General features: G+C 41.0%; 1 protein-coding gene across 3 annotated transcripts in view; it reads right to left on the minus strand.

Annotated features, from left to right (window-relative positions):
• Positions 1 to 24,726, minus strand: part of FNDC3B (fibronectin type III domain containing 3B) — a 339,261-nt gene that overhangs the window by 258,003 nt on the left and 56,532 nt on the right. For all 3 annotated transcript variants that reach the window (XM_064585312.1, XM_045869995.3, XM_045870000.3), the window contains exon 2: positions 7,276 to 7,414. In XM_064585312.1, coding sequence (XP_064441382.1) covers positions 7,276 to 7,386 — 111 coding nt within the window. In that variant the 5' untranslated portion in view covers positions 7,387 to 7,414. The remainder of the gene's footprint in view (positions 1 to 7,275; positions 7,415 to 24,726) is intronic.

The following is a 24,726-nucleotide window of genomic DNA, read 5'->3' on the forward strand; positions in this document are numbered from 1 at the left end:
CCAGAGCAGGGTCTAGTTCAGCTTTGTGTAGCCAGCACCTATCCGCACCTGGTGTAGTGCGAGCACAGGAGACATGTGACAGGTACTTATTAAAATGGACAAATCGATTACTCAGTCCCTCCTTAAGTTGGGTCGTGCATCCTGCCCTCTCGCTCCTCCTTTCTATCGCAAATCTCGAAGAAAAGACTACGACGCTATCCGGACACCCGAGGCCTTTGCAAGTGTGAGTGGTAGAGAGAACGTGGACAGCAGTCTGCGGTGACCGTTGTCTTTCAACATTTGCACAAGCTGTACACTCCGCAGACATCTTGATGCTGAAGAGTCTGCCCAAAGACCAAGCTTCCCCATGCTGAGTTTCCCAAACCAACACTTGACCAAACTTAACTCTTTCCATTTTCTGCCCAAGCCCCAGCCTCTAAATAGGACTCTGTCATAAAAGGAGCTGTTATATAGGGGCGCCTGGGTGGCTCAGTCAGTTAAGCAGCTGCCTTCGGCTCAGGTCATAATCCCGGGGTCCTGGGATTGAGCCCCACGTTGGGCTCCTGGCTCAGCGGGGAGCCTGCTTCTCCCTCTCCTTCTGCCTATACCCCTGCTCATGCTCTCGCTCTCTGTATCTGTGTCTCAAATGAATAAATAAAATCTTAAAAAAAAAAAAGCTGTTATATAATGTTGTTCAGCAATAAGAGCTGTAGCCTCTACTTTAACTGTTCTCATTTGAGTATCTTTCTTCTTCCCGAGCAAACTTCCCAAGAATGGTTTATTCATTTGTCTACGTTATACTGGTTGTAGACTGCTTCCTGGGTCTCCCTGACACGGTGGCTATCAGGATATTTAAAGAGTAAGCCTGCATGGTGAGAGGATTTGAACTACCGAATGCAAGGAGGGAGCCATCAAGGAAAAGTTATTAAGAAGACATCAACCAGAACAGAAAAGGTCACTGGAATTGGAGGAGAAGCACATTTGAGGTAAAAGACATGCCGATGACGAGCACCATCTGAACATGGAAAGTTTTAATATGTTTAATGTGCTGTCTGGAAATGTGTACTCAAAAGAATGCTCCAGGAAATCTCTGCCTGTGTACTCCGTCTAGGGGAAACAAAGGCTTTCGCAAAGAAGAAACAAAAGGAGGGCAGAAGCTCACTCTTGATAAAATGACATGCTGCATGCTGATCAAAAGGCACAGACAAAGTCAAAAGAACCGTGGACACGGATGAGGTACTTTAAACTTCTTTCAGGGCAAGCCTGTTCACATGTTATCCTGAGCCGCTGGGAGAAACAAGTTTTCTGTTTACATTTAAGGAGATCTACTTCCTGAAGAAGAGGCAGTAAGAACACTCATTAGCAATTAATATCCTGCAAGCTTAAAAGAAAAAAAAAAAAAAGACATAAATACGACAAACGAAACATTTGCTAGTTGCCGTTTAAGAACAGGAGGACAATGAGGCATCTAAATCTATCCCCACCCCCACTGACCCCCAATGAACATGTATATGAGAAGAGTCACCGACAATACAAGATAAAAAGAGGCATACATACCACCCTCCTGTAGGCTGTAAGTATCACATATTAAATTAGCGAATCAGTAATGTCTGTGTTAACACTTCTGTTCTTAACCTAATGGTTTCCTTATTTAAACACTGGTGACTGCTGTAATTCTTATTCAGAGATTATTAAAATACCAAACCAGTAGAGGAGGGCCTGGGTGGCTCAGTCAGTCGGTTAAGTGTCCGACTCGTGATTTCAGCTCGGGTCATGATCTCGGGGTTGTGGGATCAAGCCCTGCATCAGGCTCCCTGCTCATGAGGAGCCTGAGTTTCTCTCCCTCTGCCCACCCCGACTTGTGAGCGCACGCTCTCTCTCTCTCAAATAACTAATCTTTTAAAAAAAATAAAGAATAAAATAAAACACTAAACCAACAGAAAAAGCTGGAAATTGGGCTGATGCTTGCACTTTCATGCTTCAAACTAGCGGTTACATTTCTAAACCTCTAAAACCAAAGACAGTTAAATTTATATACCATAGGTTCTGAAAATGTAGGCACCAATATTCTGATTACTGATGGGCATTGCCATAATTTATATAGCCATACACAAAAACTCAGGTTAGGAAACCTGACAAGAATAGTATGTTGTCAGGGACGCCTGGGTGGCTCAGTCGGTTAAGCGTCTGCCTTCAGCTCAGGTCATGATCCCAGGGTCCTGGGATCGCGTCCCGCATCGGCTCCCTGCTCCACGGGGAGCCTGCTTCTGCCTCTGCCTCTGCCTCTGCCTCCCTCTCTCTCTATCTCTCATGAATAAATAAATAAAATCTTTAAAAAAAAAAAAAGAATAGTATGTTTGTCAGGCATATTTAGGGAAGCAAACTCTATTTAGCCAGGCTGATCTATTCAAAGGTAAAAGAAATTATAGTGAGAGGAACAGAGATACTTTATTTAGAAAACAATAGTTCAAAATAAAGCTATTCCATTTCACTCCTAGGTAGATATCCAAGAGAAATGAAAATATACATCCACACAAAAATTTGCACACAAATGTTCACAACCGCCAAAGAGTGAAAAGGACCCAAATGTCCATCAATTGATGAATGAATAAGCAAAATGTAATATATCCATGTGATGGAGTAGCACTTGCCAGTAATGTATTGATACACGCTATTACATGGATGAACCTTGAAAACATTATGCTTGGTGAAAGAAGCCAGGCGCAAAAGACTGCATATTGCATGATTTCATTTATATGAAATGTCCGGAATGGGCCAATTACCTCCAGAGAGAAAAAGTAGGTTAGTGGTTGCCAAGGAATACAGGGAAGGAAGGACTGGGATGTGACTGCACCAGGGTTTCTGTTTATCATGATTAGAAGGTTCTAAAACTGTGGTCCTAGCTGCACAATTCTGTGAAAATAGCAAATTCCATTGTATACCTTAAATACTATCTCAATAAAGCAAAGCTGTTAAAAGTTGCTTCCGTCCACACTGTGTGTTAACTACTGTTCTTGTTCATTTAGCTGATAATGTACTTTTTAAAATATTCATTCATAATGAGGATGGCTTTTCATTTTAAGTAAAGAATCATCCTTTTCCTGCTACCTCTATAAAATGACAAACCAACATTTGAAACTTAACATGACTCTGGATAATGAAAACTAACAGTGTCTCTTATTTAGAGAGCCAGAACAGAGCGGACTACCTTGGCAAGAACTTGTCCTAACTAAGTCCAGAAACCATCAGGACAAAACTCAGGAGGAGGAGGCCTGTGGGGACTGGGGAGCTTTCTCCTAACTGCGGTGGTTCTTTTGCATATACGGAAATGTTTAGAATGTCCTCTGCACAGCTGCGAAGTATTAAGAATGCTGTAAACACACACAAGGTGAGCATCGCCATATATACTCCTAACACAAAGGTAGAGGCACAGCCCCATGGCCAGTGGCCAGCTCTTTATAACAGTATCATTTGAGGGGTGGCTCAAATGCTGCCCATCCCTCCCTTAAAATGTCACCCCCAAGGGTCTGCAGACAGTGTCCACCACGTCCATCATCGAAGTCAACCCTCTGTCTCCAAAGTGGCTATGGTGGGCATATGAAGCCTGGGCAGATGAAGCTGATTTTCTGCAAAAAGGCTAAAACTACAAAGAAGACTGTGCTAGGCTTGAATGTGTTGAGCCCAACTGCAGATCTAAGAGAATGTTGGCTATTAAGAGATGCAAGCAAGGGCAGCTATCTGGCTCAGTCAGTAGAGCATGCTACTCTTGATCTCAGGGTTGTAAGTTTGAGCCCCACGTTGGGTTTAGAGGTTAGTTAAAAATAAGAATAAAAAAAAAAGATGCAAGTCTTTTGAATTGGGAGGAGATAGAAGAGAAAGGGCCAAGAGATCCAGTTCTAAGCTTTTATTTTGTTATATTATGAAGACAATAAAATCTTGAGGTTATGCTCAGAAAAATAATAGTAATAATAATAATAACCAGAAAACATTAGTAGAGATCATATTCTCTGGTGTGTCCTCTGTGTCCTGATCCTTAACACAGATCTCCTGAGCATCACACCACTCAGGCTCTTAAGAGCAAGCAGCAAATACCAACAGGTGTCTTAGGCAAGCACTCAAAACTCATGCAGTCCCAGACTTTTGGATCCTGACCTTTGGTCCTTGTTCTTTTTGTTGACCGCCTCCTTTCCTTACCCCCTCCTCCCTGGTATTTTTCCACTGTTTTTGGTTTTGCTTGCTCCTTGAGTCTCTTCACCTTGTGCCTTAACCCAGGTTCCACACACAGGCCCTGAGGATTCTACTATACTTAACTAGGCCAAAACTAAATGTTACAGCCCAAAGGAAAGAGCAGAGGCTTGAGGAAATGAGGGAGACACGGATGGAGACTCTAGGGGCAGAGAGAGGAAGAAAAATGTCCGGCACAGAGGCTACTGCCTAGGCTGAGCCACAGTGACATAGAGGTAACCTCAAGGCATGATAAATCTTGGGTTGATCCTGCTAAGAGGGAGATTTCAAACACACTCAGCCCACTTACCAAGTACGCCCCATTAAGAGAAATTCAGGGTTACTGCCAATCAATAGCTTGGCCCACATAACCTATAAATATATTAATGTTGTTAACACAGTCATATCTACTAATTAGAAAGACTAAAACATTTCCTTCCAATGAGAATTTTTAGAGTGAGTATAGCCCCAGTTTGAGAAAGCTTGATATTTGACAGTGTATAAAACAAAGGAATTAGCAGATTTTCCCATTCCTGGCTTTACACTTTACAGATAAATAAAATACAGATAAAATAAGAATGTGATTTTATTAATCAAAATTATTAAGCAGCTTCTACTTAGAGCTAAGGTAGACATACAGAGCAGTGAAATGCTGCATGGCCTGAGGATGTCCACAGTCTTTTCAGGCTTTGGTCATTTCTAAGTGCAAAAAAGTTTATGTCTAAAGAGAGAATTTGAAAATTCTGTAACTAAGGACTTGGTGTGCTAGAGATCATAAACTACAAAAGGGTGTTCTGTGTGAACTGAATTACAGCACTGAGGAAGAAATCATCAAAACACAAGAATGGTGCACAGTAACATGGACACGTGGTCTCGGGTCTCCAAGTACATACTCGAACAAGAATTAGGTGACTGAGCGGAGGCCCAAGATGCCTTCCAAATTGAGCCACATTTGAATACCTTTTTTTTTTTTTTAAAGATTTTATTTATTTGAGAGAGAGAGAGAGCACAAGAGGGGGGAGCGGGAGAGGAAGAAGCAGACTCTCCGCTGAGCAGGGAGCCCGATGCGGAACTCGATCCCGGGACTCCAGGATCATGACCTGAGCCGAAGGCAGTCTCTTTAACCAACTGAGCCACCCAGGCGCCCCACCTTGTTTTTTTTTTATCCTTTTAATCAGTGAAAAGGGAGACCAGACACTGCACCTTAAACAGTCCCTGGCACTTTTGGAGATCTTCCCATGAGCATGATGAAGAGGGCAAGGGCTACACCCAGAGGGCTGACCAGATGTTACTCCAGGTGTTACAGGGCAACTCTGGGCAGGGCACTGACATGTGGGTGTTTTTCAAGATTTTACGTACGTATTTATTTGAGGAGAGAGAGAGATCGCTCGCACATGTGCAAGCAGGGGGAGGGGCAGAGGGAGAGGGAGAGAAAACCTCAAGCAGACTCCGTGCTGAGCACAGAGCCTCACATGGGGCTCAATCTCATGACCTGAGCTGAAACCAAGAGTCAGTCGCTCAACCGACTGAGCCACCCAGGCGCCTTTGATGTGGGTGTTTTCGGAAATTCTCTCAAACGACTGCTGTGTGGTAAATACTTTCTGCTGGGCAAAAAGTAAAAGCAGGGAGACCAGTGAGAGGGACTGTCCTACCCTGGTGAGAGATGCTGGCTTGGAGTCCAGTGGTGGTAGCGGAAATGAAGTAGACATGGCAAATTATGGTTTCAGCACATTTCCCTGAGATGAAGCCAACAGGCCTTGCCGACAGGCTTGGGAGAGGAAGACTAGAAGATGCAAGTGAAGACTCTGGGCTTGAAGAGCAATGGAGCGAAGGAAGCAGAGGCTCTACTTAGAGAACATCTACTGTAAGAAGAGCAGAGACAGGAAGTGGTAACTACACAGTGATGTGGAGTCAAGGGAGAGGATCTTGTTTTGCTGGGTAGTTGTTTGTTTGTGGGTTTGAGGTAAAAGATACTACAGGATGTCTGGTGGAAATGATCCAGCACAGAGAGAGAGATTAAAGAGTCAGGAAGGGAGGTGCCCATCAGTGGTGAGAAAGGATGAAATTCATTCAACCAATGAACGTTTACTGAACATCCATTAGATATTCTAAAGCACAAGAAAGTAATATAAATAAATTAGCCAACAAAGTAATATCCAATAGAGGCAAAGTATGAATGGACTGTGATGGATAAAGGGTGTTCACATACTATGACAGATTGGGGGGAGGGAAAGCAAGCACATACGGACATCAAATAAATGGCTGATTAACGTATTTGAATTATTGATAGAGTTTGAGCAAAGATTTTTCACGAAATTATTCCCAATTCTACTTTTCATAAGACAAAGACTTTTACCTTTATGCTCCTAAAGAACTGCGCAAAGACAAAAGGATATTTATTTAGTAGAAGACTGAGCAAACCCGGTGTTTGCAGTCATATGAAAATCTGTTATCAAAACAGTTCACCTAATAATTTTTTAAAGCTTTATGTAACCATTTAAATTTCTTCCCAAGTGCTACGTGAATGAGTTCAGAAATATCTTTTCTATTTTGTGATATTCAGTAATACTGACGGAGAAGTTTTACAGAGAATAAGTACCGCCACTTTGCAAGCGGCAGGCTCTACGTTTGGAAGCCAGGGTGGGTTCTCGTGGACCTGGGCATCTCGCTGAGGTCAGTCACCCCCAGCGTGAGATCAAACCCTGACCCGCCCTCTGAGTGTTCTGCTCTGGACAACCAGGCCAACCAGTCAAGCACAATACAGGACATGAATCAACAGACATTTTATTCCAAAGACTTGTACATATTTTCGAAATGATTCATTTAAAAATCAGACATTTTCCTGATGTTTCAGCAGTTAATACCAACTGAATGAGGTAAGATTTGCTGTTATCAGAAGCCATAATCGGATATTTTTAAAAAATCATATAGCAGTCGTATAGCACAAACACTTACCTCTAGGACTATGAATGTTCACAATCACAGATCTTTGAATCTCAAACTAGAACAATGACCGGATAAATGGTTCCCACTTAAACAGTTTGACTTAAATGTCCCTCTTACCACACCAACCTGCTGAGCTGCATCCCCATTCACCAAGTGGGGCATCATGGCTACCTCTCCGTTCAGCAATGGCGGTAGTTCCAGAGGGATTTGGTCGGTCATCATCATTGTGACGTACATTCATGGAGAACTGCCCTCAACTGGCTTCCTGCAAAAGAACCACCATTTTTTAAAAAGGACCCAGGATCCCAAACAGTCACCAATAACAACATCAGCAATTTAAGTGCACCATCATGAAATCAGCTGAAAATCAAGTTATTCTAATCCTACGTTACTGTGCCAGGCCCCAAGGAGGGGTAAAGCCAAAGCAAGGAAATGGCTTGAACTAGGAGACCACTGACTTGAGTCTCCAAGCAGCCATGTAAACATAACCTCCCAGACCTAGACTTTGTCATTTAAATTTTTTAAATACATGAATAATAGTAAATACCCTCCTCCAGGGATCTTTCTGGGGCTAAAAGGAGACAGTACTGTAAGAAGGTCAAGTGTCAAACAAACACTGGTGGTATCATTATCTTTAATTACAGAAAATAAGGCCAAAGAGGATGACCTATAAAAACAGGTGTTCCCTTTCGTTAGGATCAAAATACTGTTCATAAGCAGTTAATCCAAGTAAGTTAACAGAGGTTATACTGCAATTGTTGCAATTTCTGACCCTGCCACTAATTTGGTAATTAATCATGTTCTAATTATCTCTCTCTCTCGTCATTTCCTTGAATTGAATTTAACCTTCTGTGCATTTATGTCCTTATCACTGTGCAGATCTTGAACTTCCCTGTCTCTCAGACAGAACCCATGGCACCTTGTGCAGAATAGGGCTGAAAGGCAGACCACCTTGCTTCCACAGAATAAATGATTTTCATACAACTATTCAAGACAGCACAAAGCCCACTGTCATTCCAAAATGGTACTTGCTACCAAAAACAAGCTTTCCAATTCAACAGTGGGAAAATAACAACAAATTCCTGTTTAAATTGTAACGTGTTAAGAAGCATTTACATATCCTTCACTTATGCCTAAAAATTTATGGCACATAAAGTTTAATATCATGGGCAAAGAAGACAAAACAAACACACATTTTCAATCCATTCAGAAACAAACGGACATACATATTTATCACTCATAATGACGTCCCCCCAAATATCAAGTCAAGGATATCTGATCCCCAATTGGGAATCCCAATATCCAAATCAGGCAAAACAGTGGAACAAATCCTTTAATGATGGTCTCAAATTTGTCTCAGGTGTGACAGAAATAAAATATTTTTCTCATTCTTAACCCCCTCCACTCTGAACATTAAATTTATTTCCCTCTCCGGCAAGCCCACCCAAAAGAAACTCCTTCCCTGGAAGTATCAAATGATGCATAAAAGCCACCCAAGAGACTGTAAACTTCTTTTATTTTAAAAAGGTAAAATTTTACACTGTTCATTATAACCCCATTTGGAGAAACTAATTATTTTAAGCACCAAACAACGAAGTCTTGTCCCAACTAGGGAAGCACATTCTATAATAACAGGTCTTATAATTCAGTGTTAATAGTACCATCATGCTGTTTTATGAGGCAATTACTCAGTTCCTAAGCAAATGAAAGTACAAAACCCAAAGCCCAACAGTTTATCCTGATGAAGGAAACAGATTTTTGCACAGTAATATTAACTAAGATAATTCCATTGGCACTATCATGACATCACTGCTTGATTGAGTAGGTCAAATGAGGGAGAACCGATGTCCATTTCAATTTTATTTCTAATATACTTAATCCTCCAGTGGATGAGGAAAGGACAGCTCCTCTCCCCAGACTGCTGATATTACACAGGCTTGTTTTTAAGTGGAATGTTTTATTTCATGTTTCTTCCTAATTGCAGGTCGGATAAACAGGGCAGTAATTTACATCAGGGGTCTGAGTATAAAGCCTCTGGGATGAGCAGCACTCTCTTCCAGCTGAAGAGTTCCAAGGCACTTTGCTGGTGAGGCTGCGGTGCAGATTGCGGTGCAGATTATGGCTCTGTCTTCTCTCCCTTCCCTGCGAAAGCAGTGAGGGGCCAAAGCCCTTTGCCACATGGGCAGTCCCAGCTGTCATCTGAGACACAAGCCCAAGGATGGAACCTGCTTCTCTTTTCTCACCCCAAGAGGCAGCAGGAGCAAACCGACTGCAGGGCTTGCCCCTAGGTCCTTTCGGCCTCTAGGTCCTTCCATGAGGCCAGAGAAGAGTAAATAATGAACGGGGGCGGGAGGGATGCGCACAGGACTGAGGTCCTTAGGACCTGCTCTGGGCTGTAGCTCCTTATGCTCCATATGGTCGAACCCAGCTGCCTGATTTTTCAGTATTGGGGTTTGAGACTCAAATCCAATTAACCAGTGCTATTTTATTCCTATTTCTCACAGTCTCCTGGGGATAACTGCAGGTACTGGGTAGCAGGAGATATTCGTAATCTGAAACCAAATTCAGGCATTTCTGGTCCCGTCCCTAATACCAAAGAATATCTCAATGCCAACACTGTATCTAACAGTGACAATTCCAATTTAAGAAAACTTCTGGTTGGTGCCCAGTTAAACAATGGCACTTGCTATTAACAGAACAGTCTGAAGCACAAATGTCAGGTCCATAAACTCCAGGCTCTGCAACTGTGGGATAAGGGGACAGACCTAAGGCCTACAAAGGTCCGAGAGATGTAGGATGGGAGAGCAGGGGGCCCATACAGAGTTACAAAAATACCCAAAGAAACCAAGTCCACTGGCACAAGGAGATAATTATAATTGTATTTGCTTTTGAAAACTGTACAGGCAACCTCGGGTAATGCAGCTATTCTATAAAGAAAAAAGGTGCCCGAATCCTTTTTTTTCTCCCCCCTGCTACAATAGACTATCTACCTCAGAGATGTATAGTGGCTTTTGCGGATTATTGGGAGGGGAGCCGGGAAGGGAAGACAGAGGGAACCGTACTTAAAAGAAAGTCAACTATGTGACAATCACTCAGACAGCAATCAGTGAGAATTTATAAACATCACAAACTCCTAATGTCTAAACTCAACCATACTGTTAATCATGGAGGAAACTGAAGAATGAATAAAGTGAATAAAAGCCACTGTGAACCCTAGCACGGAGCCTCACCTCTCCATAACCGAAGCTGTTGATCCTCTTGTCCTTAGGCCACTGGCCTGCTAAAATCCAAGCCCTGTTTTCTAATCCTGAAGAGTTTTATCAGAGGTAAACCAGACTTTATCTCAAGTATCAGGTAAAAGATTCACCTAGATGGGGTGGTACATGCAGCCAGCAATATTTAAATTCCCCTTTCTAGGCTCTATGCCCATACAGAGAATAGTTTCATTTGCCTGGAATGCAAAAGATATAATGAAAAAAGTAAGTACATTATCTGTAAGCAAGATAATGCCCAGCTATTTAGCAAGGCAAATGCCAGCCAAGTTGTCCCTTAAAATGATCATGGAATACAATTTAGCGCCACAGATGAAGCAATAAATGTGGAAGCCTTATTATCCAAACAGTTAACTTTAAGGAACAAAACTTACTTTATTTGTAATGACTGTGGATAGAAAGGGCACATCTCCCTCATTGTAGGGCATGCTGGCCATAACATTTTTTTTCTTAGGGATGTGGGGTCATTGTTCCCAACAATCCTGTGTTCAGTCACAAGGTGATGTGTTAAGGACTTACTGAAGCATTCTGACCTTACATATCCGGAGAAATTCACCCCTTCTTTGAGATCTTATATGTAATTGTTGGTTTTTCCCTATTTCTCTCTAGGCAATACTGCAAACCACACCCCCCTCGCATTTCAGGACCATATCCTAAATTTGCTGTCTTACATCTTCCTTGGCCTAAGAGGCCAGATCGCTAGTCATGTACACACACAGAAGAGGAACGGTCCCTGCGGGGTCACTGAAGCTCGCTTATGTGCCTTCAACCATCTTCCTTGATCACTTGCTTATTATCAGCTCTAAGAGAAGCTGAATGGCCAAATGGGTAACCTCCAGAAAACTGAGCTCTGTTTTTTGTTGTAGTCAGAAAGCCTCAGGAGAAACCACCCTGACAAAACACTTATTTTCCTGGTGTGGGTTCCTTGTCCCCTAGACAGATGTGTATCTGAGCTGGCCAAATGGGTCCCAGACCTCGGGTATTTTATTCAAGGCTGTGCCACATTCACATTGTCCCCCTTGCAAGGACCCCATTCTTTAGACCACTACCCTTCACACATGAAGAATAAAAATGTGCTGCAAAACTAATACGGATTAAAAAATGGAAAATAGGGCACCTGGGTGGCTCAGATGGTTGGGTGTCTGCCTTCGGCTCGGGTCATGGTCCCGGAGTCCTGGGATCGAGTCCCACATCGGGCTCCCCGCTCTGCGGGAAGTCTGCTTCTCCCTCTGCCTCTCTCTCTCTCTCATGAATAAATAAATAAAATCTTTAAAAAAAAAAAAAAAGGAAAATAGATGACCCTTGCTACAACGCTTTTTTCTAATCCTCTGAATTTTTTTTTTCCTTCACAGAGCTCCAAGGTTTCGCCCCTTTTCTTCATTGTGTTCTTACCCATACTTCCATTTCAAAGAATTTGGTGACAACCACAGGCCTCACCACCTCTCCCCCTAACCACACATCCTAACACTAAAACCACAAGTGCTTCATGCCCAGCCAGCTGTAGTCTTTTGACTGACAGGAGAGGGACGCCACGTGAGCACTTGTGGTTACCTTCTCCCTCTCCTATGACAGCCAGTCGTTTGCCACTTTCATTACCTGCTAGCAAGGCCCAGAATTAAGGGAAGAAGCCCCTCCCCAGCTAACGGCAGGGGTGGGGGCTGGGCAATCTGAGAAACAAAAAGAACAGATCCTCACTGTTAGTAAGACCTTTAACTCTGTCCAAATATGCCCCAAAGCTTTTAAAGAACACCTGACTTTAAAAGAATATTACAAAAGGTCTTCAGTTTTTACATTACTCTAGGCAACTGGCTTATTACTTTTTCCTCTTATGTTGCTTCCCCCACTCCAAGTCTAAAAAGGTTTTCCATGGTATTTTGGCCCCAGCCTATACCAAGAAACATACTGGCCAAATTCATGAAAAACCTGATTCTGAGGAGAGAACCAGAGATCCATTTCCAAAGGCCAGAGAAAGCAACAATATACTAGGAAGCTTTTCTGACTTGAAAACACCAAAGCCCTAATCACTGCTGGGAGAGTTCTAAGTTGGTGGACCTGGCCTTCAAAGTAGTAACAAAATGTCCCGGTCCCTCACTCCGTGGGCCAATGACCCAAATTTCCTTACATTAATTCAAGATGTGAATCAGCAGTACGGTACCCAAATTAGTTTCAGATGACAAGAGAAAAAGAAACGTAACAACACCAAAAGGAACAAAGTATAACCATCAGGACGGAAGGAGCCAGCCCAGCTGCAGGAAAAGGAGGGGATAAATTTAAGTCGGGCAGAGGCACGGGCTCCCAAGCTCACTTCACCTACCCTCTAATGTGGCTTTTGAATGACTTCCAGACTATCCCAGGGAAGTGTCCAAATAAGCAGACGCAGTAAAGGAACAAATAAGAAGACTGTACACCATCAGTGTTAACTTTCTGCTTCCATTCTGCAATTCAAAATGCACTTTCAGAAACCAAATGGGTTCCCTGATGAAAGGGAAATTGATGGAAACCCATCAATTACAGGAACCTCTTATAAAGCAATTGGGCAAATAAATCATCTAATAAATATTAATAAATAATCTTCAAAATTCATACCACTAAAGATAACTGTGATTCCATAAAGTTTGTATCTTTTCCTATAAAACACAGAGTAACCAATCACATGCACATAATCTGAACCGCATGTAAACACTGGCTTGCAACATGTTTGTTCTACAGCCTGAGAAAAATACCATCACGGACACAGTGGTAAATCAAAGCTTGAGGGGCGCCTGGGTGGCTCAGTTGGTTAAGCAACTGCCTTCGGCTCAGGTCATGATCCTGGAGTCCTGGGATCGAGTCCCGCGTCGGGCTCCCTGCTCGGTGGGAAGCCTGCTTCTCCCTCTCCCACTCCCCCTGCTTGTGTTCCCTCTCTCGCTGTGTCTCTGTCAAATAAATAAATAAAATCTTTAAAAAAATAAAGTACCAGTTGACTTCTAATAGTGAGAATCTATTGCAGGCCTGGTTTCAGAAAATTGTCATAAACATACCAGAGAAATGTTCTAGCAATTTATGTAATAGTAATAAGAAAAAAAAACTTTTTTCCTGTGGCAAAGGCAAAACAAGAACAACAAAACAGAACAAAAGAGCAGTAGTCAAAAAAGATAATAGGACAAACTTCTCAATCACAGAAGCCAGGGATTTTGCTTTGCTGGGTTGTGTTTGGGGCAAAGGGGTTTGAGAGGTTACTAAGAAATTACTGTATTCTCTTTTAAAACAATGTAACTATCAGGCAGCTAATGCTTTATGAATGAGTACAAGTTTCTAAATGGCTTCCAATATAAAACCTAAGTCTAATAAAAATTTATAAAAATTTATTATGACAAATGTTTGTGCAGCTGACGTACACTTGTTTGTGCCATGGCTGTAGTAACAAATAAAAACACAGAAAAGTCAAATTTTGACGGAGAATCATAGAGCATAGAAAAAAAAAGAAACAACTAGGTTCATGAACCTCCTCTCATACCCACGGCTTTATGCATGTATGCCATCAGTCACAAAGACTAACAATTCCTCATGTGTGGTCTCCCTTTGTAAGCTTTATTAGCAAGATTTAGAAAGACAAAGAGGGAGGAGGAGAGAGCTGGAGAAATGAGGGGAGGGAAGGAAACAAAGTTAGCTGTACACATTCCTACAACTAATGTGATGTCACAGTACCCTTTGCTATTTTATTTTCCTCATCAGAAAAAACTCTTTCCTTACTGCTCCGCGCTGGTTTTAAAAGGTAAACCCCTTGACTGGTATTTTAAGACCTAGAAACTCTGAAAATGGTGCTCATTTCTTGCCTTCTGAGCAAGACTAGAAACAGCTTTCTAATAACTATGGAAACGACAACAGCAACAATAGGGGAAAGAAAGGATTCAAACAAAACAAACACTGTACAATCATCTTTACCTCTGAAATGGAGAAAAAACTGCTCATCAACCAACACACATCTGTTTTTGCCACTTCCCTGTGACTACAAGAGCAGAGCTTTGCTTTCCCTTTCCCAGCAACATGAAACCAGTGCGCCCCCCCCCTGCCCCCCGCCTGGCTCTGCCAAGGCAGATTAGCATGTGGCCATTTATGAACCTGGACACAAGAAAGCTGGGGTGGTCCCGAGGACTTTTTCTTGCACTCACCTCTCCCGTACTCTGTGGGCTGGGACGGTACTTGGGTACAGGCAAACATTCCCCTTTGCTTTTTAATAAATCAAATTAGATTGTGGGTGAGGGAGAGAGGATATGGAGAGGGTCTAAGGATTTTTATCAGAAATTTTCACGGCCCTCCGCAATCAAGAGTTCAAAGGACCAGTGTGTTATGGTAAATAGCATATAGTAGAGCGACCCCAAGATTGGGTATTGCAGAATCTGAGTTCTAATCCAGGGTTTGCCCATTTACTCTGAACCTCACTACTTCTTTTATAAAACGACAAAAAGTTATAGATTAGCCTTTAAGGTTCCTTTCTGGTCTTAACAGACCATGTTTCAAACACCACGGCTGACTTAATACAGATTAAACTCAAGCTAGGAGAGGTTTACACGAAACTCTAAAAACCTAGAGTTACTCTTACTCGTAATAAAAGTAGAACCTGAGCCTTATGCATAAAAGAGAGGAAGAATCTAAGTAAGATGTTGGAAAAAGAATGTATTGAGCAAATAGTGATGGTAATCACTGTGTTTGTATGCCAATGAAATCTAATTTTACAGCTGAGTTCCACACAGCTGTGGAAGAAAGACTCTTGCCATGGCTTGCCACTTGAATGAAAGAAGGAGTGGTGATAACTGTTCATGCAGAAAAACCTCTTGAGACATGAGCAGTACCTGGAGGTATGCACCCAGCTGGTTGGTTGAGGCACAAATTGTCTGGAATTTGTCTTCTTGTCTGATATGGGTTCATTAGCGAAGTTTAATCACAGTTGTCTAAAAAAGTTCTCAACCTTAAAAACACCCTTGCCTTTTGCCTCCAATTATAAACACAGGACATTTAGGTGCAGTGTTTAAATCCACAAAGAAATCTTGTGAAATCAAGTTTACATGAAAACCACCACCACCACCACCACCCTAGATTAAAATAAATAATGGTTTATGCAACAAGTAAAAAAGAATTGTCCACGGTGATCTGGGGAACAAGGAGGGGTGCCAAGTAATCTAATGTATATATAGGTCCTGCCTTCAAGAAGACCTAGATGCTTTTGTGGTGTGCTTTTAATTTGCCTCTGCTTAAACGGCAAGACACAGCCATGTCTGAACTCAAAATTACTATACAGAAGGCACTGTTTTCAGTGGGGGGGGAGGAGTCTATATATCTAAGGATTACATGTAAACATTATAGTAATCTGAGGCTACTTTTATAATTCTCCAGAAATATTGCCTCCATGGCACCCCCCTCCCAAGATACCCCAAATCTTTAAGGAAACCTAAAACCTGAAGGAAAAAAAAAAAATTACGTCACTGTATATTTACAAACTCTGGACCTGAGATCCACGTCCATGCCTAAGTAACAACTCGGTTCTGCAAATATTAACTAAAAGGAAAGGGGGCCCCATCTACCAAAAAAAGTTTACCAAATGTTTGTTTGCTTTGTTCATTGTTTCTAAATGATGTTTAAAGACGTTTACAGGGGTAATTATAGACATTTTTATTAGAACACCTCAACTCCAGCTACACTCAGCACAATAAATGTGACATCCCAAGGATGACAGTCTAGCACCTACAAGGAAACATTCCAAAGCTATGAGCACTCATCTATACATATATCCAAGCTAATTGTCCCGCAGACTTTATCCATGGATGAGAATACCTGAAAATATGTATTTTCAATGACATCTGGACTTGTGTGGCTGTTTCTTTAGATCCTTTTCTGTAGGACATTGAAGAAAAGTCTGGAAAACTCCAGTCCAAGAATGGAAAGGTCATTCCTCAAGCCCCCTCCAGTTCGAGGCCTTGCCACCCCTGCCCCCATCTTCTTCCCAGCTGCAGGAGAAGGTAGGAAGAGATGAGGGGGAAGTCAGAAGACACGTACTCCTTCCCAGACCCAGAATCTCACCCCTCACCCAGCCCTCGGGCACGGCCATCTGCCCGGAACCCCCACAGCGCTGTGTGTGCTCTGTGATGCCAAGTATTCCTGCTCAAGCTCTCCGTGTCTCCGTCTCTTCATCCGTAGTAAGGGCTCCTTTTTTTTTTTTTTTAAGATTGATTTATTTATTTATTTGAGAGAGCGAGAATGAGAGCGAGCACATGAGAGGGGGGAGGGTCAGAGGGAGAAGCAGGCTCCCCGCCGAGCGGGGAGCCCGATGCGGAACTTGATCCTGGGACTCCAGGATCATGACCGGAGCCGAAGGCGGTCGCCCAACCAACTGAGCCACCCAGGCGCCCCGTAGTAAGGGCTCCTTAACACAACTTCTAGATTCCCCTTTAAAAGAACCCAATATGTACTATTACTGTTTTTAGATTCGTATCATGAATTAAAGTCCCTTTCGTACAACCACTGAGTACCGAGCAGCCACGCCTAACACCCTTTATTTGGGGGAAAATGTGTGTTATGAGCACCAACTGACGGACTGCTTCTGGAAGAGTGAGAAGAGCTCCGAAGCTCTTCCTTCAGCTGGGTGGGGCAAAGGCACTGTTTGAAGCACCTGCACACTAAAGCTCATCCAGCCTCACGCCGTTCACCCGACGTAGGCAGCGTTCCCCTTTTACAGCTGAACCCACCATCGAGTAATTGGCCCAAGGAGACTCAAATAGAAAGTGACCGTAAGGAGTCCTTGCTCTCTTAGCCAGCTGCTGATGACATTCAAGAGTCTCACAACCAACACAAAAGTGGAAAGGCTGACGAAGAATTCATAGGTCAGTGGTTTTAAAAATTCAATAAAACGTGATCATGTACATCATTGTTGAGTCACTGTTGTGCACCTGCAACTAATAGGCTACCTGTGTGACAACTCTCTCTTTCCTGCCCCCCCCTTTTTTTTAAATTGAACAAGCACATGATACAAAATTCAAAAACTTTCAAAGAAACCTGATAGAAGTACATTTCTCTCCTATCCAGGCCACTGCTCCCCTACGCAATGGCAACTCCGAGTTTTTCGTGTATCCTTACCCAGGTGCAGGTTTAACAATTTTTAGAACCTTTTTAAAGTAGCTTAAGAAAGGTTAAGCTAATTGTATCATCATGTAGTCTGGATGGTTAGAAATTAACCTGGGAGGAAAATAAACCCTGCATAAACCAGATTTTAAACTCCCAAAGGGATATCCTCCATGGGGATTTTTAAGGAGATGTACCATGACTAAATACAAAAGCAAAATTACTTCACAAAGGAAAAAGGCAGCTTAGCGAGTTATTGGGGAGGCTGCTAGAACAAGGCCTTTGCTACCAAGGGTTTCAAGATTGTATTATTTTCGATTATCTCAAAAGGACTTAGTTGAAAGATACCTTCTAAAATAGCATCAAACCAAAGGACCAGAACAAAAATTATCATCCATTGTTGGAACAAATATTTATTGAGTGCCCACTATATGCCAGGCACTGAACTAGAATCCTCGGATTCTAGAAATACAGGCATGGGGTTAAACAGCATTACAGTGAAACGTTATATTCAGTAACGAAAACGAAATCCACACTGGACACTTCTGATGAAACAACACAAAGTCAGCAGACCTCGGTGCTCTACACAACCTTTCATCTGAGATAAGCTCCAGGGTCTAAATTTGGTTTCCCAGCTGTGGCCTCTTTTCTAGTCTTAAGTGTTCCAGAAGATGAATTTCTTCAATTCATGTTCTTCAAAACATGCCCCCTACACCTCAATCTTCATTTCTGATCAGTCAGGAGGATACTAAAATTATTGCTTTCATCAGCTCATAGAGAATTCAACCATGTTTATTTTACAAACTCAGTTCTGTTTACTCATATAGAGGTCATCTAACATCTGTTATAAGGAAAACAATCTGCACCCTTAAGATCATTGATGTTTTGTCTGATTTATACTTAAATATGTATTTCAAAGATTTCTGACATTTCATTACTAACTGTGGACATTGGTTCAAATATATATCTATTTTTAAATATGATTCTTTTCTCCACCTCTGTGGGGAAGGGAGTGGGTGTCAATGAGTGAACAGTATATGATACACTGAAAATCAGTTTATAAGCATGGTGTTATTGCTTGAAGAATCACTACAATTGATGACCTTCTCATAAGCAGCTTTGTATTTCACTTAATGTGACTAAACACAAAGCAAACACCAGGTGTTTCTTAGAGCTTATAATGTACTGAAACAGAGAATTCACATGAAATGACAAAACTTGCAAAGAAACAAATTAGCAGGTGCAAAGGCTCCTAGTAGAGAACATTTACTATTTCAGATTAGCCCATTACTATAAAATTTTAATAAGATAATGTATGAAAACCACATTATTAAATCATCCTAACATTTTTTAAACTATAAAAATGTGGAATTCTTTAGAAAAAAAATTTTCTTCTTTTCAAGAAAAGAAAAAAAAAACCTGTCACATACCACAGAGCATTAAGGAGGCTGGTTTTAATAGTTGAAAATAATGACTGGTGTATACACACGGTTTATGTGCAAATGGATGAATCTAAATGCTTGAATGTACGGTGCTTGCCTACATTCTAAACACTCCCTGTCAATAATGAGGACATCATTAATTATACTAATATAATTTGTTAAGAAAATGTGAGGGGCTGCATTCATTTATTTAATGAATATATATCTAGGTTCTGCTCCGTGCAAGATACCTTTATGCTGAAATCATACAAATTCTAAATCTGAATCTGTTAACAGACTTCAAAATTTTTCCAACAAAATAATTTTAAATTTCAACTCTGACACAAAACCCGTGTTCTCCAATTTTCATACTTCCCCATATGAGAATGCATGAAAGACACACCAGAAAATGTTTCCATTAAGGTGACTGAAGAACTCAGAAGCACGGAGAATGAAAAAGACAACATTTTAGGGTTATTAATAGTTATAACTTCACGAACCTCACAAAAGGGTCTTAGGAATGCCCAAGGGTCCCCCCACACCACACTTTGAGAACCAATGAACCAAACTAAGTTGCTTAAAGAAGAAAAATTTAAATTCACTCTCTAGTAGACAAAGATTGCAGTCCCTGTTTTATATTCTGTACATCCACAATCCACCTGACAAAATCTGAACAAAAAAAATATTAATGCAAATGAAAAGCTCTCCAAATTCTATCATGGATTTTTCTCTCCAGGACTTTACGTTTCACTCTTTAAAGCACTTTGGTGAAACAAATTCATTTGGTAAGATCTCGAAGGAAGTAGGAGCAGTAGGCTGGAGGGATAAGAAAATGGATGTTGAGGGCCAGGTCCTCCCCTGCGGGGACGGTCAGCAAAACTAGAGTTCAGGAACAGGGTGGGACCTGACTCCAATAAATCCAGGCCCACTAGATGGGACTCCCATTCAACATCTATGGTCAGACTCATGCCCGCATTCAAAGCGAGTGATCAACTGGCACCACAATCATAGTGGAGGTGATGGAGTTGCCCAGGTCATGCATCCATGCCAGCATGCCAGCTTAGTTCATTGACAGGCTGGTCTGCTTCATAGGGAGGCTGAAGAGATATATCCTACTGGAAAAATGTTTATTCTTTGATATGGAGAAGGAAAATCTGGGACCACTGAGTTGATGGAACACCTTGAAGAAATCTCTGGAACTGTGGAAGTAGTTGAAGAATAATGGCCAAGGCAACCATTATGGGTGCGTCTTAAGTCCAGTTAAAGAAGATAACCATCCTTGTGATCTTGGACTTTACAATGGAGCTGTGAAAATTACCCATGAGTTCCCTCAGTTTTCCCTTGGGGCTGGTGCAATAATGACTGATCTTGATACATTTTTTATGACTGCAAATGAGCTACACTGAAGACTGTTAAAGGAGGCCCCCGATATTTGAGGGAGCGATTTCTGTGATTTTTAATATTTAATCTGTTCTCTTTTTTATTTCATTTACCTAACTTTATTATAGATTGCAATAACCCACTTTTGATGGAACCTATATATTCACAGTTCTCACCTAAGTCCTCATCAAAAATCACTTCTCTGGTCAGGTAAGATGCAAGAACAAAGCAGCTGCCTTGAGTTTAGTTTTGTTTTATTAATAAAAGTTTAAATGGTTAAAAAAAAAATCAAGTCCAAGGAATAAAGACACAAAAAATTTATGTTGCCGTTCCCAAGTAAGAATCGTACCTACTTTGATCTCTAGACCTTCACTTACTGCTCAATGAGCCCACTCAAAACCCAGAGACAACTTGATCTAGTATTTTCTAGGGTCACTAACTTATTTTCTTTTGCCATTGCCTATTACGTCCTCCATCAAAGAATCCAAAAAAAGTTTTCTGTGGCCTAAGTAGAACTCTTAAAACAAGAAACTCAAGTTTCAAATATAGACAAGTCAGCAAGACAGTGAATTCCTCTCCTAGAGCAACAAATTAGCAAAATTAAAATGTGGCACAGCTAACTGATTTGTATTCAACAAACAATACCAGATTAGAGACTTCCCTTTTATTTTTAAAAATAGATTTAACAGGCATATTAATTTCCCACTGGCCACTATAAATAAATGGAACTCCAAAATCTCTTTCTTTGCAAGGGCCTTCTGGCCAGTCACTGGTAGCCTGACCCCATGTGGAATGTGTATTTACATTGCCGAGAGGAGGCATTGTGTGCTGGTGGGAAACCACTTCTCACCGACCTCCCATTCAACGGAGGGCTCCACAATAGGTACTCACACAGGAAGCAGGCCCTGCTCAGAGCACCTCTGGTTGTTCCAAAGAGAACTTTTCCAAGGCAGCAGGTCGGTGAACCACTGTGAATGCCATGTTCACAGGCCCTGACTGCTTACACTCCAGGGTCAACAAAGCGAGTGTTGGCCACAACCACTGCCCTGAGTTCTTTGAAACTGTCACAAATTCCATTTCATTTTTCTAGCTAATCTCTCAGGACATCACTTTGTTTAAAATATATATATATAGGGCGCCTGGGTGGCTCAGTCGGTTGGGCGACTGCCTTCGGCTCAGGTCATGATCCCAGGGTCCTGGGATCGAGTCCCGCATCGGGCTCCCGGCTCAGCAGGAAGCCTGCTTCTCCCTCTCCCACTCCCCCTGCTTGTGTTCCTGCTCTCGCTGTCTCTGTCTCTGTCAAATAAATAAATAAAATCTTTAAAAAAAAAAAAGAAAATAAATAATATATATATATAATATAATAATATATAGCCATAACAATTTTTTCTCAAATACACTGTAAAATACTCCAAGAATCTACTGCTTTTCAAAGTCCTATGAAGTGTTTGTACTGAATATGCAATATAAAGTATCAAAACTTCAAAAATTGCTTCATTATCTCCGCTTAAAATTATGCTTCCTTACATACTGACCTTTTTTTTTTTTTTTAACTGCAAAGGAAAAAATAATTATTTAATGCCTCACAGAAAAGCAGGCATGGTCAACATCTCATCAGTAACGGCTTCTATACACATACGTGAGGGAATAATGGTGACCACTTACATATGCCATCAAATCCACCAAATGGGGGCTGAAAAATACAGTTAATATATAGACTTTGTCAATTCAATACTAAACTACTGAACTACTGCTAACTCTCTTTCCTCCCTACTTAAGTGTGTAAAAAACACAACCTGGTTCTTTCAAAAATGTGTTCATTAAATTCTCAATGCCCCAGTTTCTCAACCTAAAAGAGAGGTAACAGCTGTTTCCTACAGTAATATTTTTAGACCATTAAATAATTTAATGATATTGGGCAAAGGACAACTCTTCCGGATTGTTTTTCTAATTTCTCTAATTAAAGGACTGAACTCCATGATCAGCATAATAATCTATCAGTTTGGGCCCAGCAACAAAAAATATCACAATTAACACATACCTGGATTCATTAGAAGTGTAAAACTTAAGGAAGCCACCGGAAAAATAAAAGGTATCTGCACCCATGCCAACCATAAATAATACCACTTACTAGCCACAGGAAATCACTTTTACAAAACAGAAGTAAACCAGAAAACCCAGAGGAAATGCTCACGACACAACATTTAGTGAAATGTAGCTAGTCAGAACATATATGTAACATCTGTTTAAAAAGACCGAAATGAAAGACTCAAACTATTAACACTGGTTAACCCCAAATAATGAAATGATGAGTTCTGTATTTTAAAGCATCCTACAATGAGCAACTGTAATTTTTATAATGATAAAAGTTAACTTTTAGAAACATGGTATATTTCCATTTATTTTGCTCCAGGTGATGGTTTACATTTTTGTAATGAAAATACTTTCAAACCACTGCCCAACACAAAGTGAAGACCTGAAGGATAAGGGTTTATCCAAGTCTGGCAGAACTGGTTCCCACCATTCAACCTTAACTGTGGGACACAACAATGGAAGAACATCTCCGGTTAAGTAACAGATTTGGTAACATTTACAAAACCAGCCCTCAGGTCATGCTTGCTGCTTAATCCCCAGATTAGGCATGCTCACCAGGACCAACCCAAACAGTTTTTTTTTGTTTTGTTTTGTTTTTAAAGGGAGTAGGGAAAAGACAGGTTCCCCAGCCTTACTTTTTTTAGATAACAAGCCCTCCAAAAAAATCCTCTTCCAACTGCCAAAATAAATCAAACCTTCTGGGTGGAGAACTCTCTGTCAATCAAATGAGACTGAGCAAAGATAAACTAATAATAGAAATCTGTTACATACTTACTTAGCTGTGCTAACTATGCTAGTCCTTAACTAGCACAAAGGATTTCCCAAACCCTGGCTCTGAAAAGTACAGGGTGGAGTCAGAGAGCTCCCTCAGGGTTGGCAGGCCTCCTTCTTGGTGGAAAAGTAACTACCCAGTCCTATCTTTGTGGGTTCTCGCCACCGCACCCTCCCTCATGTGAAACCTTCTAAAAATATTTGTCCCATATTTTCATTCCCTCATCCCCATATATTATAACATATAACACATGTTCACTCTAGGATTCTGGAAATACAGAAAAGCAGGAAGAAAAGTTGTGATTCTTCATAATCCTATCGCCAAGAAACCTCCACTGCTAAATGGTGATGTTTCATTTCAGTTTTCTCTATCCACATGAAATTTATACAGAGGGCTGCAATCTACACAGTACAGAGCAATCTGCCTATTTTTTATTGGATACTTAATGATCATAACGATGACACTGACAACTTAAAAAATAAGCAAGAACTGGTTCCTAAAAACTCACATTTTCAAAGATGGTAGCAAAATCCTCTTCTAGGGACCTTGGCAGAAAGACAGGGGAGGGGAAACATATTTAACCCATATGCCCAACATGCACCTAACCCAGTGCACGGCCAGACGTATAACTTCTTTCTAGAAGGTATCAGGTCATAATGACATAATACTCTCAGATTGTGTACAAGTATTTAACTAGAATCAGGAAGTGAATGATCCCCAAGAATTACTATAAATTCAATTCGTTCCCATGTTTATATACATAAAAGTTTCTAAAAAGTAAAGTTTTATTCTCTACCTCCTAAGAGCTGTAGGATGTTTTAAGTTAACTGTTCGTAACACTCCCTTCAGAACTTTGACCCTACCCTCTCAGCAGAATGTATTTACCAGGAATCAAGGTCAATAGCACTATGTCCTGAAACACTTATCCCTGAGCATCTAGGTGTAGTGATGCCAGGAAAATTATTAACAGAGACTCAAACTGGCAAACACTCTGATGTGACATAAAATAGTCACAAGTCTGAACACATGTATCACAGCATAGAAGAGTGAAAAATTGGAAACTATCTCATCTATACAACAGAAGACTAATTTTAAGTCCTACAAATGGATCTGTTAACAAAGGAAGATGTTCACAACCCACTGTTTATAGGGAAATAACAACATAAGGGAATCACATGGTAAATAAAAGGTTTATGCCATGGTCTTATTTGTTCAAAACTAGGAATATGTTTATTTTTCACATAGAAAAAAAAAAATCAAAGAATATACCCTCAACTGTTCACAATGATTATGGTGAGAAGGTAGGATGAAGTTTTATCAACATGTTCTGATTTTTTTTTTTTTAATGATGCTTTTGTTGGGGGGGGTTATATAGAGAACAAAGAGCATCTTAGGGGTTATCTCACTATATTTGTCAAAGAATCTAATGAAGAATGAGAAACGGATAATGGATATCTGGCCAATGACGATCCTATTATACAAAACACACCTCTATGACTTCCTGATCAGGGCCACTGGTTTTAAGAGGCCCATATTCTAAAGC

Source organism: Mirounga angustirostris, unplaced genomic scaffold, assembly GCF_029215605.1.
Source record: "Mirounga angustirostris isolate CCGP_5_RB_7025 unplaced genomic scaffold, mMirAng1.0.hap1 SCAF_1, whole genome shotgun sequence".
Classification (NCBI taxonomy): domain Eukaryota; kingdom Metazoa; phylum Chordata; class Mammalia; order Carnivora; family Phocidae; genus Mirounga; species Mirounga angustirostris.